Here is a 12,502-nt window from a genome sequence, read left to right as displayed (position 1 = left end):
ACCACTGGAATGTGTTCTGGCAAAGGAATCTTCTCTTCTGCCCTCCTTCCACAGCTTAATATATCAAATAGAAGGCAGGCTGATGGTACAGTGAGAGGTGGCTGGCAAAGCATTTCTCATGAGTTTCCATTAAGGATGGGGAATATTCAACAATGCTTGGAAAAAGCCCAGGGGATACATGCTTCCAGAACTTGAAACTGTCCTATAAACATGGAAAGAACACTCTCGTGGAGTGGGAGACTTAAACTTTGAAGGGAGTTGAGATTTACATGTACAGGAGACAAAACTGTCAATCTGTGAGAAGATTCCTGGAGTGCCTGGTAAATGAGTACAACTTCAAGTACAGAAATGAGACATTTTGAAGGACAGGAAGGTGGTTAGGAAGCTGGAGGAGACTTGCAGGACTCTACCTATGCTGTGGGAAGAGTTGTACAGTATCTTCCTTGGCTTCACCAAGCCCTTTACCTAGGTGTTGAAGGGAGTACCAACAAGCTCAGGAGGTTTGGAAAGAAGGGAGATTTCATCTCTGTGTGGCTGAAGCCTTCTGGCAATTCTTATAAACCCTTGATTTGTGACAGGGTCTCAGATTTCTCAGGTATCCAGGACTACTTTTCTCTGTGCCAAAACTGGAGGGGTGGAAACACGTGAAGTAACTGAGAGATGTTTCCTAAGGTGTGCTTATGCACTGTGGAAAGAGGAGATACAACACATCATATCCATGGGGTATAGGACTGTGCCACCCCATAAACTGCCAGTTCAGTGCCTGATCTACAAATGAATGCACGTGAGGGCAGACACTCAGGCCTGTGTAGCATGAACATTTTCAACCTGTTCATATGTGGTCAAACTTGTGGAAGCTGCTGCATTGCCCTAGCAGTGTGCTCAGGTACATACCACTCCTTTTGTATCTACGAGCACACCCTGGGAGGTGTGTGTGAGGTGGAACCCTTAAGCAGTTACCTGCCTGTTTCTCTGACTCCCAAGTCTTTCTCCCAATTGCATAAACCTGGAGATCAAGTTGTTTGACCCTGGCAATCACAGACAGCTCAGAGGTGCTTTTCTGAAAATACATAGTATCTGGAGTTTATTTTTCAGTTGGCAGGAGGGCAGGGGGTGCTAGAGCACAGGCTCTTCCTCAGACGTGCAGCCCATGGGGGACTCGCAGCAGAGTCTCTAGTCCTTCACCAGCCGGTAGATGTGATGCTGGGCACCGTGGTCACTAGTTGACACCTCAAAAACATATGCTATGCACAGCAATGTCTCCTGTGTGTCCCTGTTTGTCACAACCTAGGCAGAAAAGGAGAAGAAGCTGTGATGGCAACTGCTGTTTCTCTGCTTACATATTCCAATGCATTTAAAATAGAGCAAAAAGTTACTAATAGGCAAAGAACAGAGAAGCACAGGGATGATACTCAGCTCAGTCACCACAGACTCCTGGTCTTTGTACACACCCCCCCAAGCAAAGCACTTTCATGGCATTAGGACTACAATGCAGTGAAGAGACAGGGAGGTAAGAAGAGTCCACTGTGGAGAAAAAGCTGTGACCATGCACTGACCACAGCAGTGGAAGCATGTCCACTAGGTCCTCTACTCCCCAGCCTCTGGTGGGGCAGATTTCCACAGAAATCGCTTTTTGCTCTGCTTGTGGGTAACAAGAGGGCCTCCTGTGGCACATCCACTTCTGCTTACTTATGTGTTGATGTATCACAGCCACAAACAGTTCCTTCCTGCCACATGATCTCACTTGTTAGCAGCAGAAACAGGCCATGAGGATTATAGAGTGTAACTCTACAGGAGGCAGGTTTGACTCCATTGTACCTCCCACTCCATACACTGCAGGTGTCAGGAGAAGGACAGCTGCTGCACTCATGCATTCTTAGAGAACCTCCTTCTTTCCCCATTTCTATTTTATGGGCTCTCAGGAACTCTCTGCAGTGTGACTCAGTGTCAGCAGCACGGTGATGGAACAGTATTGTCCTAGTTTCAGGAGCATGTACTGCCTACACTACCTGGCAGGGACAAGCTAAATGTTGCACTCCTAGCTCAGCTTCCCTCTCTCCCTCACTGCACAACTGTACACAGTCTTGTCCTGTGAGTCTGAGCCACAGCTAAAGCTTCAAGCAGTTCTCTCCTGCTGGAGGAGATACATTTTTATCAGCAGTAGCACCAAATCAGCTGCAGAAGGAAAACATACCAGCTGAAGGCATGAGCTGTACCAAACCCCAACTGTTCCTGTGGAAACAGAAAATAGCTGGCTTCAAACTTGCTTATTAATTTTAGCAGCCTGATTTCCATCTATTCTGTTGTCTTTTCTTACATCATGATCAGGTTTGCAGCTGAACTTAACTAACTCATCTCCTTTCTTCTGCAGGCTGCTGCGAGTTGCACATATCCAGGTGTGGTGAGGCAGAGTCTTTTCTGAAGAACGGGCTCTGAAATCTTACCAGAGGGCTAGATCCAGAGCAGTGTGCAAAGATTAATCCTGCTGTGAGACTAGGGGTGTCCAAGGTCATGAAACAGCCCAGAAAAATTATGCTTAGACGTGCCTCAGAAGCTGTTCTTGGGGACTGAGCACCAGCAACAGGCTTTGCATTAAACAGGTCAAACTTTCAGCTTTCCCATGGGAAGCAGAGGGCAGAAAATGCTCAGCCTGCTGCTCAGGGAACAGGACTGCAAGGCTATATATAAAAGGCTGTGCCAGCACCCAGAGGAGATATGCCTCTCTGTGACAGGAGGTAAGGAAAGGCCATAAGATTACTCAAAACATAAAACCTCAGAGGAATTAAACTCTGTGACAGCTTTTTTCATAAAATTCATGGGAAGAGCCAGCCTGCCTGAGGAACGAAACACAAAGGAAGCAGTTACAGTGTTCCTCAGGATGGATTACAGTGCACAAGCTGTCCCTGTGCCCTTCGGGTTCCTGCTCAGCTGAGAAATCTCTTACTTCTCTTTTCTCTCAGTGCTCAACACCTTAGTACAAATGATCTCCTGCTGCCCTGTGAGATACATTATTAGCCTTGTATTTCATAGCTGAGGTACTTCAGACACAGTAGTGAAATGAGTATGAAGTTCCACAAGATCTCCAGAGAACAGAATGAAGACCACTTGATTTCTGTTCTTTCATACAGCCACTAGCATCTCTTCTGCTTACTCAGCCTCAGGTTTTCTGGGCAAAGATCTGTGATGAGTCTTGTAGAGGCAAGCACAGAACTCGGTCCATTAGGAAAATCCACCTCCAGAGCTGTCTTTGTCCTGTTCCCAAAAGTATTCTGCAGCCAAGGCCTGGAAAGGCTTCTGGTGTAGCACTGACATAAATGGCAACTTAGTTTCTGTACCTTGTAGTACAGCCCGGCCTAGAGGCTGCAGTGATTCAGGGAGTGTCACAGAGCTGCAGGCAGCACACCTCCTCCTTTACTGGCCTTTATATTCTTTCCAGGTTCAGGAGGGCCTTGAAGAGACAACTACAGTTTTTCTTTTTCTCTACCTGGTCAGTGAAGAACTCTTCCCATGATGAAATGATATAGCCACTTAACAGTGCTCTTGGGGTTCTTTTCATCTTGCAAAAAGGGCACAGAAAGGACCTCAACCTTTGACCAACAGTGGAATAAGCATTTCCTTCACTGACTTTTGCATCCTTCTCTTTCCTTTATCTCTTTGCCTTGATGGTTCTCCCTTTATTTTCCCCCCTCTCTTACTTAGGTGTCTCAAATTCTTCTGCTGCTTCTCTGCACGAGTTACTGTTTCTAGAGCTCCTTAAATGGGCAACACATAAATAACAACAGAGCTTCTTAAATGGGCAATATATGTTCAGTTAGATTCTGAGCTGCAGAAGGCGAGCTGCTTTGACTCACAAGCCAGCTCCTGCATGGGGTTTCCATGCTCCAATGAAAAGAGCTGAAATTCCCACCTGTAAGATAGTAAAGTTCTCCAGCACACTGTTCATCATGTACTTCTCAGGAAGGTGCTTGAGTTTGTGAATGAAGTTGATCATGTATTCGCAGAGCGGCGAGCGGTGAATGCGGTAGGAGTAGTGTCCGTTTTCATAGCGTGCATACTCTGTCTGCAATGCAAAACAGAAGGGGTGCATGGGGCCAGTGCTGTCACATAATCACAGAAAGGGATTCAGAACAGAAAAGTTCCAGTTGCATTTGCAAGTCATTTTACTAACAGTAAGGAGCAGATCAAGCATTCCTCTGCAGTACTTCTCACCAATGTTAGCTTCCACTCTACTTTGCCTTGATTTTTGTCTTTAGGATGCTGGGATCCAGCTTCCAAGCAGCAAACTGCCAAGGAACTGTGAAAGATTTTCAGAGAAGCAGAGTGGTTTTCAGCTATCCTACGGGTCTGCATCTCTACCAGAAAAATGCTAGGTGTGAATAAACTGGGAGAGTACTTTAGTGAGACCAGAAAGCTCCCAGTGATGACAGTAATCATATACTCAGGATGCTATAGAGCTGGAAAGGACAAAGAGTCTTCTGGTACCTGTGAGAGAGAACATAGTCTCTCTGCTCCTCCTTAGGAGAATCATAGACTTGTTTTGGTTGGAAATGGCCTTTAAGATCTTTGAGTCTGACTATCATCTAACTCTACCAAGTCTGGTGCTAAACCATGTCCCTCAGCACCACATCTCTTGGCCTCTTTGAAACACCTCCAGGGATGAGGAGCCTATTCCAGTCTTTGAGAATCCTTTCAATGAAGAAGTTTCTTTTCAATATCCAGTCTAAACCTCCCCTCCTCCTATCACTTCTTACTAGGGAGAAGAGACCAATACCCACCTGGCTCCTACCTCCTTTCAGGGACTGAGACTAAACAACCTCAGTTCCCTCAGCTTTTCTTCACAAGACCTGAAAAGGTCTGGCCGATGTTACACAGAGGTATTTTCTGTTGTTAGCTCCTATGCATTTCATCTTCCTTTGAAGAAAGTCTGAGACTGGATTCTATTATTTCATAGCAGAGTCTTAAATGCCTGTTACCTCCTTTTAGCCCAAGACCTTGGTCTCCTTTCCTGTGGACCATGACACCTATCTATCCTGTCATATCCTGGATACAGGTCTTGAGAAAGGAGGCAGCTTGAACTGACTGGTGACACGAGAACAACTTGTGTTCTGCACGTAGCTGCTCCTCCTGCATGTGAAGGCTCCTAGAGACCAGCAGGAAGCAGGTCAGAGCAACTACCTTAGCAGCTGAATGTGGCATCAGAAAGAACTTCTTCAGTGCCAGATATATGCATAATTATGCATCTCCACTGCTGCTTCAGTCGTAAGAGTGCAAGCACAAAGATATGCCTCGAGGTGAGGAGAAAGTTCTTCACTGAGCGAGTCGTTCGTCACTGGAATGTGCTGCCCAGGGAGATGGTGGAGTCACCACCCCTGGAGGTGTTCAAGAGGAGATTGGATGTGGCACTTGGTGCCATGGTTTAGTCATGAGGTCTGTGGTGACAGCTTGGACTCGATGATCTTTGAGGTCTCTTCCAAGCTTGGTGATTCTGTGACTAGTGTCTGTAAATTGCTACAGGCCATTCATTAATGGCTAGTCTCTCAGTGATCTGTTTAAGAACACTGATGGAAGCAAGACATTGCCTACTTGTTTTCACTTTTCTGGACTACAAAACAAGGGTCCAGGTTTCCTAGCTCTTCTTTGTTCTCAAAAAAATCCAGAGAATCACCAGGGCTGAGAGTCTTACATATTCACAAGTCATCAGAAACTGCTATCAAAAGGAAAAACAGCAAACACTACCAGACATCCAATGAAGAATGTGCTGCAGGCTGGAACAGCCCTGCATGTCTCAGAAATAATCATCTATGACATCCACCTCTCTGACATGGGATAAATGCAGGCAGGATGCATACTTGAAGTGACAACACAGCAGATCAGGTGTCTGATCCCTACCTCCACTTTCTCCACCACCTGCTTTCCAAAGGAGCACACTTTGGTGGAGCAGGTAATGACCATGTTTTCTGGGCTCTCATATTGGCTGGAAACGCCATAGAAAGATCTGGATTCATCTTCAATATTGGTGTTCAAATCAGCCTGCCAAAATAAAAAGAGGGGGTGTGGGGGTGTGGAGAAAACCAGATGGTTATCAATAGATTGTTGTGGTGGTTTTATACCATTACCTAGTGCAGCCAAGACTGTAAGGTATTGGACTGTCTGAAGACTATGCACTAAAATCCAGTATCTGCTTCAGAAAGTGGTGGTGGCATATCCTCCCAACATTAAAACATATGGAACAGCCCCTTGCCCATGCTGATTACCTACCACAACTGAACGGTGCCAGGACAGCATGGGTACCCCACAAAGCATGAGGAGAGCCAGACAGCAGGGCACTGGAGAGACAGAACAATGCAACTGACAGGCAAGACTGGGCTGCCTCACTAGGGGTAAAAATCATGGTACAGCAACTGTAAGGAAGTTTTTGTACCCTGCACATGCAGGTAATAGGAAAGAGAGCAGAGTGCCTGAGCGTGCAAGTGCACACATGCACTAGGCTCAAGTACATAAAGAACATAAGGAGACAGGATGCAAATTAAGGAATGGAGGACGTTGATAGTTCCAGCCTAGTTCCATCTGAATACAAATCCATCTCCAGCAGCAGTGTGGATGCTGCACATTGGAACCCTCCTCCTGAAAGTCCTGGTTATCTGAAGCTTCCACCAGGGGTCATTCAAACCGCAAGGATAAGAAGAGGCAGCTCCCTTAAGCTCGGCAAATCCAGCAGGTGTGTGGAAATGCCCCAGCTAGGCTTGTAGCATTCAGATAATGCTAGTGGGACACAGATTGACTTCAGGCAAGATGACAGAATGCTCCAGTGTTCACATCACCACTGGCAGCATTGAAGATGGATGTACAGCTTTCACTCTGCTCTCAACAGAGAGCATAACAGCACAGTATTTAAATACAGTATCACAAATCAGTCTTCAAAATGACCCTGAACAGTTGTACCATCTTCAGCACGATTATGGATGAAAGGCAGTCTGTCAGAATGGCTTGGTGCCCTTCTCACCAACTCCTCCTTTCAAGCAGAATTCCTCCCTTTGAAGTAGTGACAGATGTTCAGTGCCTGTGAATACACTTGGCTGCACATGCCCAATGCATTTGTATCAGTTTACACCAGCTGTACACTCATTCCTTTATGTTTTCCTATATACTCAAGAGCAGCTTCTGATTCACCAGGAGATCATCATACAAAGCTGGCAATTATTTTATTTGCATGTTTGCTTCTCCTCACAAGACAGCTTTACAAGGCACTTTACCCTGTTGAACTTGTTCCTGACTTCTCTTAACAACTGATCTTCTTTTGCTCCCAGAGTTTTCTTGCCTCCTCACTGAGCTGGAGAGAAATTTGGGCACATGTGTTGAAATACACCAGTAAAACAGTCTGGATTTAAAACCTGGGTTTTAAGAATCATTTTACACCATTCACTCTTGCACCGCTGAGGCAGTGCACAAGACTTGGAAACAACAGCTGAGGGAAGATGAGAAGCCTGGGCACTGACATGACCATCTACAGAACTGCAATGCAGTTATGCTCCAATGGCTTATCTACACTGCAACAGCATGTGGGCAAATCCAGGCTAGCTTTAAGCTGGCAGCACAGGTATTAGTAAGAACAAGGCACAGACATTACAGACTTAAACATGGTTCAGACTGACAATGAATTATTATGGTTCTGCTGAAGTCCTTGCTATGGAATTGTCCCCACTGCAGCTATGCAGCTGTGTCTGCACCACAAATGTGCACGGATCAGACAGCAGCAGTGCCAGTGAATGGACTTAATCTAGTTGGCAGCTGGTCACTAGTGGTGTCCCACAGGGCTCAGTGCTGGGGCTGGTTCTCTCCAAAGATATTAATCTTTATCTGTGATCTAGATATGAGGATTCAGTGCACCCTCAACAAGTTAGCTGGGAGGGAGTGTTGATCTGCTGGATTGATGGTCTGAGGCCAGTGGGATGAAGTTCAACAAGACCAAGCGCTGAGTCCTGCACTTCACAGAATCACATAGAATCACAGAATCACCAAGGTTGGAAGAGACCTCAAAGATCATCAAGTCCAGCCTGTCACCACAGACCTCATGACTAGACCATGGCACCAAGTGCCACATCCAATCCCCTCTTGAACACCTCCAGGGACAGTGACTCCACCACCTCCCTGGGCACGAACGACTCTCTCAGTGAAGAACTTTCTCCTCACCTCGAGCCTAAACTTCCCCTGGCACAGCTTGAGACTTCGGTCACAACAACCCCATGAAGGCTCCAAGCCTGAGGAAGAGTGGCTGGAAAACTGCTCAGCAGACTATGACCTGGGGGTGCTCATCTACAGAAGGCTGAACATGAGCCAGCATGTGCCCAGGTGGCCAAGAAAGCCAACAGCATCCTGGCTTGAGTCAGGACCAGGGAAGAGATTGCTCACCCTGTACTCAGCACTGGTGAGACCACACCTTGAGTACTGGGTTCAATTTTGGGGCCGTCACTACAAGAAAGACATTGAAGATGGAACATGTCCAGAGAAGGGCAACAAAGCTGGTGAAAGGTCTGGAGAGCAGGTCTGCTGAGGCACAGCTGAGAGGAGTGGGACTCCTCAGTCTGGGGGCTGAGGGGAGACTTCTCACTCCCTGCAACTACCGGAAAGGAGGTTGGAGCAAGATGGGTGCTGGTCTCAAGTTGAGCCAGGGAGGTGGTTGAATCCCCATCCCTAGAGGTGTTTAAAGATGCAAAGATGTGGTGCTGAGGGACATGGTTTAGCACCAGGCTTGGTAGAGTTAGAGAATGGTTGGACTTGGTGATCTCAAAGATTTTCTCCAACCAAAACAGCTCTGTGATTCTACTCTGTTGTGGTTTAGGTTTTTGAGCTACTATCCATCACACTCATTTACATGTCAATGCATTCATTTGCCCCACAGTCCAGCTGTCTGAATGAAGATTAATTCCTTCCCTTCTCCAGAAAGGAACTGACTAAGCAGTCCTTCACAATACTTTTCAGCTACTTCCCTTGGGGACAATACACACAATGCATGGACTCAAGTCCACTTTCCCCCCAAAACTGTCCCACTAAGTCAAAAGAACAAAGTGTCAGGGCTCCAGAAACTGCTACATAAACACGGCAGAGGCTTGCTGGGGAATGTAAAGTTAGGCTCTGCTAAACTCTCAAGGGCAAATTGAAAAGTAAGTGCGGTAATTACGAGGCAAAGCAGAAAGGTTCCACTTAATGAGTAAAACTTCACTAGCCCTAAGAAGCCACTCTAGGTGTCTCCACAATTTGGCAAGTCTCCCAGCAAAAGGCCAGAGTAGAATTTCACAGATAGTTAACATCCAATTAACCGACATTAAACTATTTGGCAGTAGGCAGAGCTATGCTAATGCTGCTTGAGTTAACCAGTCACTGCCATTACATACAATCAGGCTGCTAAAAGCTCTGGAGCACTGAAGCAATGGAGCCATGCTGAGCCCTCTGGTGAGTACCCTGCACCTTTCATGTCAAAGCATGGCCATATTATGGGCTAGGGATTTCAGAGGGGTCTTAGGGTGGTCAGTCAACCAGAGCTATGCACTCGCCTCCTTCCTCTGAACATCCTCAGCCCATAAGCATGGAACATGTGTCATTTCAGCAGCTCCAGGGAATGGCAACAGCTACCTGAGGGCTCCAGATCCTCTTTGCAGGAGGACAGAGATGCTGCACCTCAGACAGATACTGTTACTCTTAAAGTTACAACTTCCAGGTGCTGGTTCCCACTTCCCACTTCTCTTTCCTGGAAGTAACTCCCCCTGTACCAGAGACCATTCGGCATATTTGCTCCTGAACTCTTTGCAAACCGGTTTGTTCATGTCACTGAAACTGGCAACAATTTACACCAACACAAATGAGGCCAAAGGAACCACTCAGGGGTGGAACTGGAAACCTGTAAGCTTTGCCTGCTATAGAGAGGATTACCTCCTGAAGGGAGGCAAAGCAGCAAAGTGAGGAAGAACGCGGTCACATGCTAAGTGTCAACTGGATGCTGAGGTAAATGGACACAGTTAAACTTCCCAGGACTGCACCACAACAAAATACACACATGGGGAAGAACAACCCTATGTATCAGTACAATTTGGGAGCTGATCTGCTGGAGAGCAGCTCTGGGGACAAGGATCTGGGAGTGCTGGTGGACAACAGTCTGACTGTGAGCCAGCAATGTGCCCTTGTGGCCAAGAAGGCAAATGGCATTCTAGGATGCGTTAAGAAGAGTAAGGCCAGTAGGTCACAGTATCACAGTACACTAGAGGTTGGAAGGGACCTCCAGAGATCATCAAGTCCAACCCCTGTGCCAAGGCAGGATCACTTAGGGCAGTCCACACAGGAATGCATCCAGGTGGATTTTGAATGTATCCAGGGAAGGAAACTCCACAAACTCTCTGGGCTGTAAAGATGGTCGAGGGAGGTTCTCCTCCCCCTCTCTACTTTGTCCTGGTGAGGTCTCACCTGGAGTATTGTGTTCAGTTCTGGGGTCCCCAGTTCAAGAGAAACAAGAGAAAAAATGTGCAAAGCTGACAAAAATCTCTGTCTTGTGTGCTGCCTCTCGAGTGCCAAGGACAGAGTGGACATGTTGACCAAATGGCCATCTCCTTGCTCTCCAGTTGCTGCATATGGTGGGCAGGGCAGGGCACAGAAGGGAATTTGCACTGCTGCTGTTTTGCCTGAATTTGCTTGGGACAAGAAAGAAGCCAAGTCCAGGACAGCAGTCTCTAACACAGCCTTTCAGCCACTTCCACAAAACTAGAATTCATTTATTGGAAAGAAAACACTCAGTAATTTGACTGGTTCTTCGTGGAGAGGAAACAGCTACATACATTCATCATTGGCAAGAAAGGTCTCCCAAGAAATTCCCCTGATCTACCTGTCAGCAGATGGCTGCTCTGGACAAACTACTAACTTTCCTGAAGTCCTGGCTTATCATTTTCCTTTTATCTTCCAGCCAGAATCTCAACCCTGCTGTAAAGTTTAAGACACAAGTGCACCACTGTGCAAAGCTCGGGAACGCCTGTTCCCTGACCTATTAATAACAACACACACAGCAGGAGTTCAGGGGGAGAAGCAAGTAACAGGTGGTAGAGATAGGATTGCACTGGAAAAGAGCAGAGCTCACACTGCCCATGTGTTGGGAGGCTACTGTCTCACTTTCACTGTCATGTGCTAGAATGCACTTGGCACACAGAGAAAAGTCCCCCACATGCCATACACAATCTGCCAATCCGAACCCAAGAGTTCATTGTACCAAACTCTCAATGCCAAAATGCTGCTGATGTTTAGAACTAATCCACTTCTAACTGTTAGCTATGTTATAAATACTGTGAGCACCACTGGACAAACATAGAATCACAGAATTGTTTTGCTTGGAAAAAATCCTTTAAAATCATTGCATCCAACCATGATCTGAACCTGCCAAGTCTGGGGCTAAACCTCCAGCACCACATCGATGAATCTTTTAACCGCCTCCAGGGATGGGGATTCAACCACTTCCCTGGGAAGCCTGTTCCAGTGTTGGAGAGTCTTTTCAGTCAAGAAGTTTCTTCTAATATCCAACCCTAAACCTCTTCTGGTGCAAATTCAGGCCCTCTCTACCTACCACTTGTTACTAGGGAGAAGAGCAACACCCACCTTGCTCCAACCTCCTGCTATGGAGTTGCAGAGTGTGAGATGGTCTCCCCCCTCAGCCTCCTCCTCTACAGACTCAACCATCTCAGTTCCCTCAGCCACTCTTCACAAGACCTATTCTCCAGACCCCTCACCAGTTTTGTTGCTGTTTTCTGAACCCACTCCAACACCTCAATGTCTTTCCTGTAGTGAGGTCTCCAAAACTGCACCCAGTACTCAAAATGTGGCCTCACCAATGCTGAGCCCCAGGACGTCATGCATACCTTAGAGGAAAGGTGTTTCAAAGGCTGTCCCATCTGCTTATACAAGCCCATGTTCAGTGAGCTGATAATCTCTGAACACCAGACACCTCATGCTGGCCCATAAACAGGCCAACTTAGGAACATCCCACCATCCAAGTCCTTCAGCAACCTGACACAGGTTGGTCTCACACAATGCATGTGTCATATTTATCCATCTGATTGTGGCAATGCCAGCAGCAGTGACGAGCAGTGTGAGCAATCTGGCAGTGCAGGCCTGGAGCCTGACATGGTGCTAGGCCATGCTCAGCACAAGTGCAGAGCCAGCTAGCAGTGTACCAAACAGTGCTGTGCCTGCAGCACTGTAACTAAAACAAGACACTGGTAGCTAGAAACATAGTGAGTTATCTTGGGACAACAGGCCATGCACCTACATCAACAAACCTCGTGTGTCATCCATAGCTGGACCAATAATCTACACTAGTGTGATGTGTGGTCACTCATAGGGGACCAATGAGTCCATGCCAACAAGGCACACCAAGCTTATATAAATGGTAGCAGTTCCCTTGCTACGCACTTCTTTTTCTGCCTGGCCTGTCTCCTCTCCTTCCATGCTTTACTGTGCCATGCTTTCA

The 12,502-nt window shown here is 46.8% G+C and overlaps 1 protein-coding gene across 1 annotated transcript in view; it reads right to left on the bottom strand.

Annotated features, from left to right (window-relative positions):
• Nucleotides 1–1,139: 1,139 nt before the first annotated feature.
• Nucleotides 1,140–12,502, bottom strand: part of TEAD4 (TEA domain transcription factor 4) — a 67,221-nt gene continuing 55,858 nt past the window's right edge. The window contains exons 12-14 of the mRNA XM_054163919.1: nt 5,890–6,030; nt 3,908–4,060; nt 1,140–1,287 (exon numbers count right to left, since the gene is read on the bottom strand). Coding sequence (XP_054019894.1) covers nt 1,174–1,287; nt 3,908–4,060; nt 5,890–6,030 — 408 coding nt within the window. The 3' untranslated portion in view covers nt 1,140–1,173. The remainder of the gene's footprint in view (nt 1,288–3,907; nt 4,061–5,889; nt 6,031–12,502) is intronic.

This window comes from Dryobates pubescens, chromosome 8 (assembly GCF_014839835.1).
Source record: "Dryobates pubescens isolate bDryPub1 chromosome 8, bDryPub1.pri, whole genome shotgun sequence".
Lineage (NCBI taxonomy): Eukaryota > Metazoa > Chordata > Aves > Piciformes > Picidae > Dryobates > Dryobates pubescens.
The sequence above is the reverse complement of the archived record's forward strand: the minus strand, read 5'-3'. Positions and strand labels throughout refer to the sequence as shown.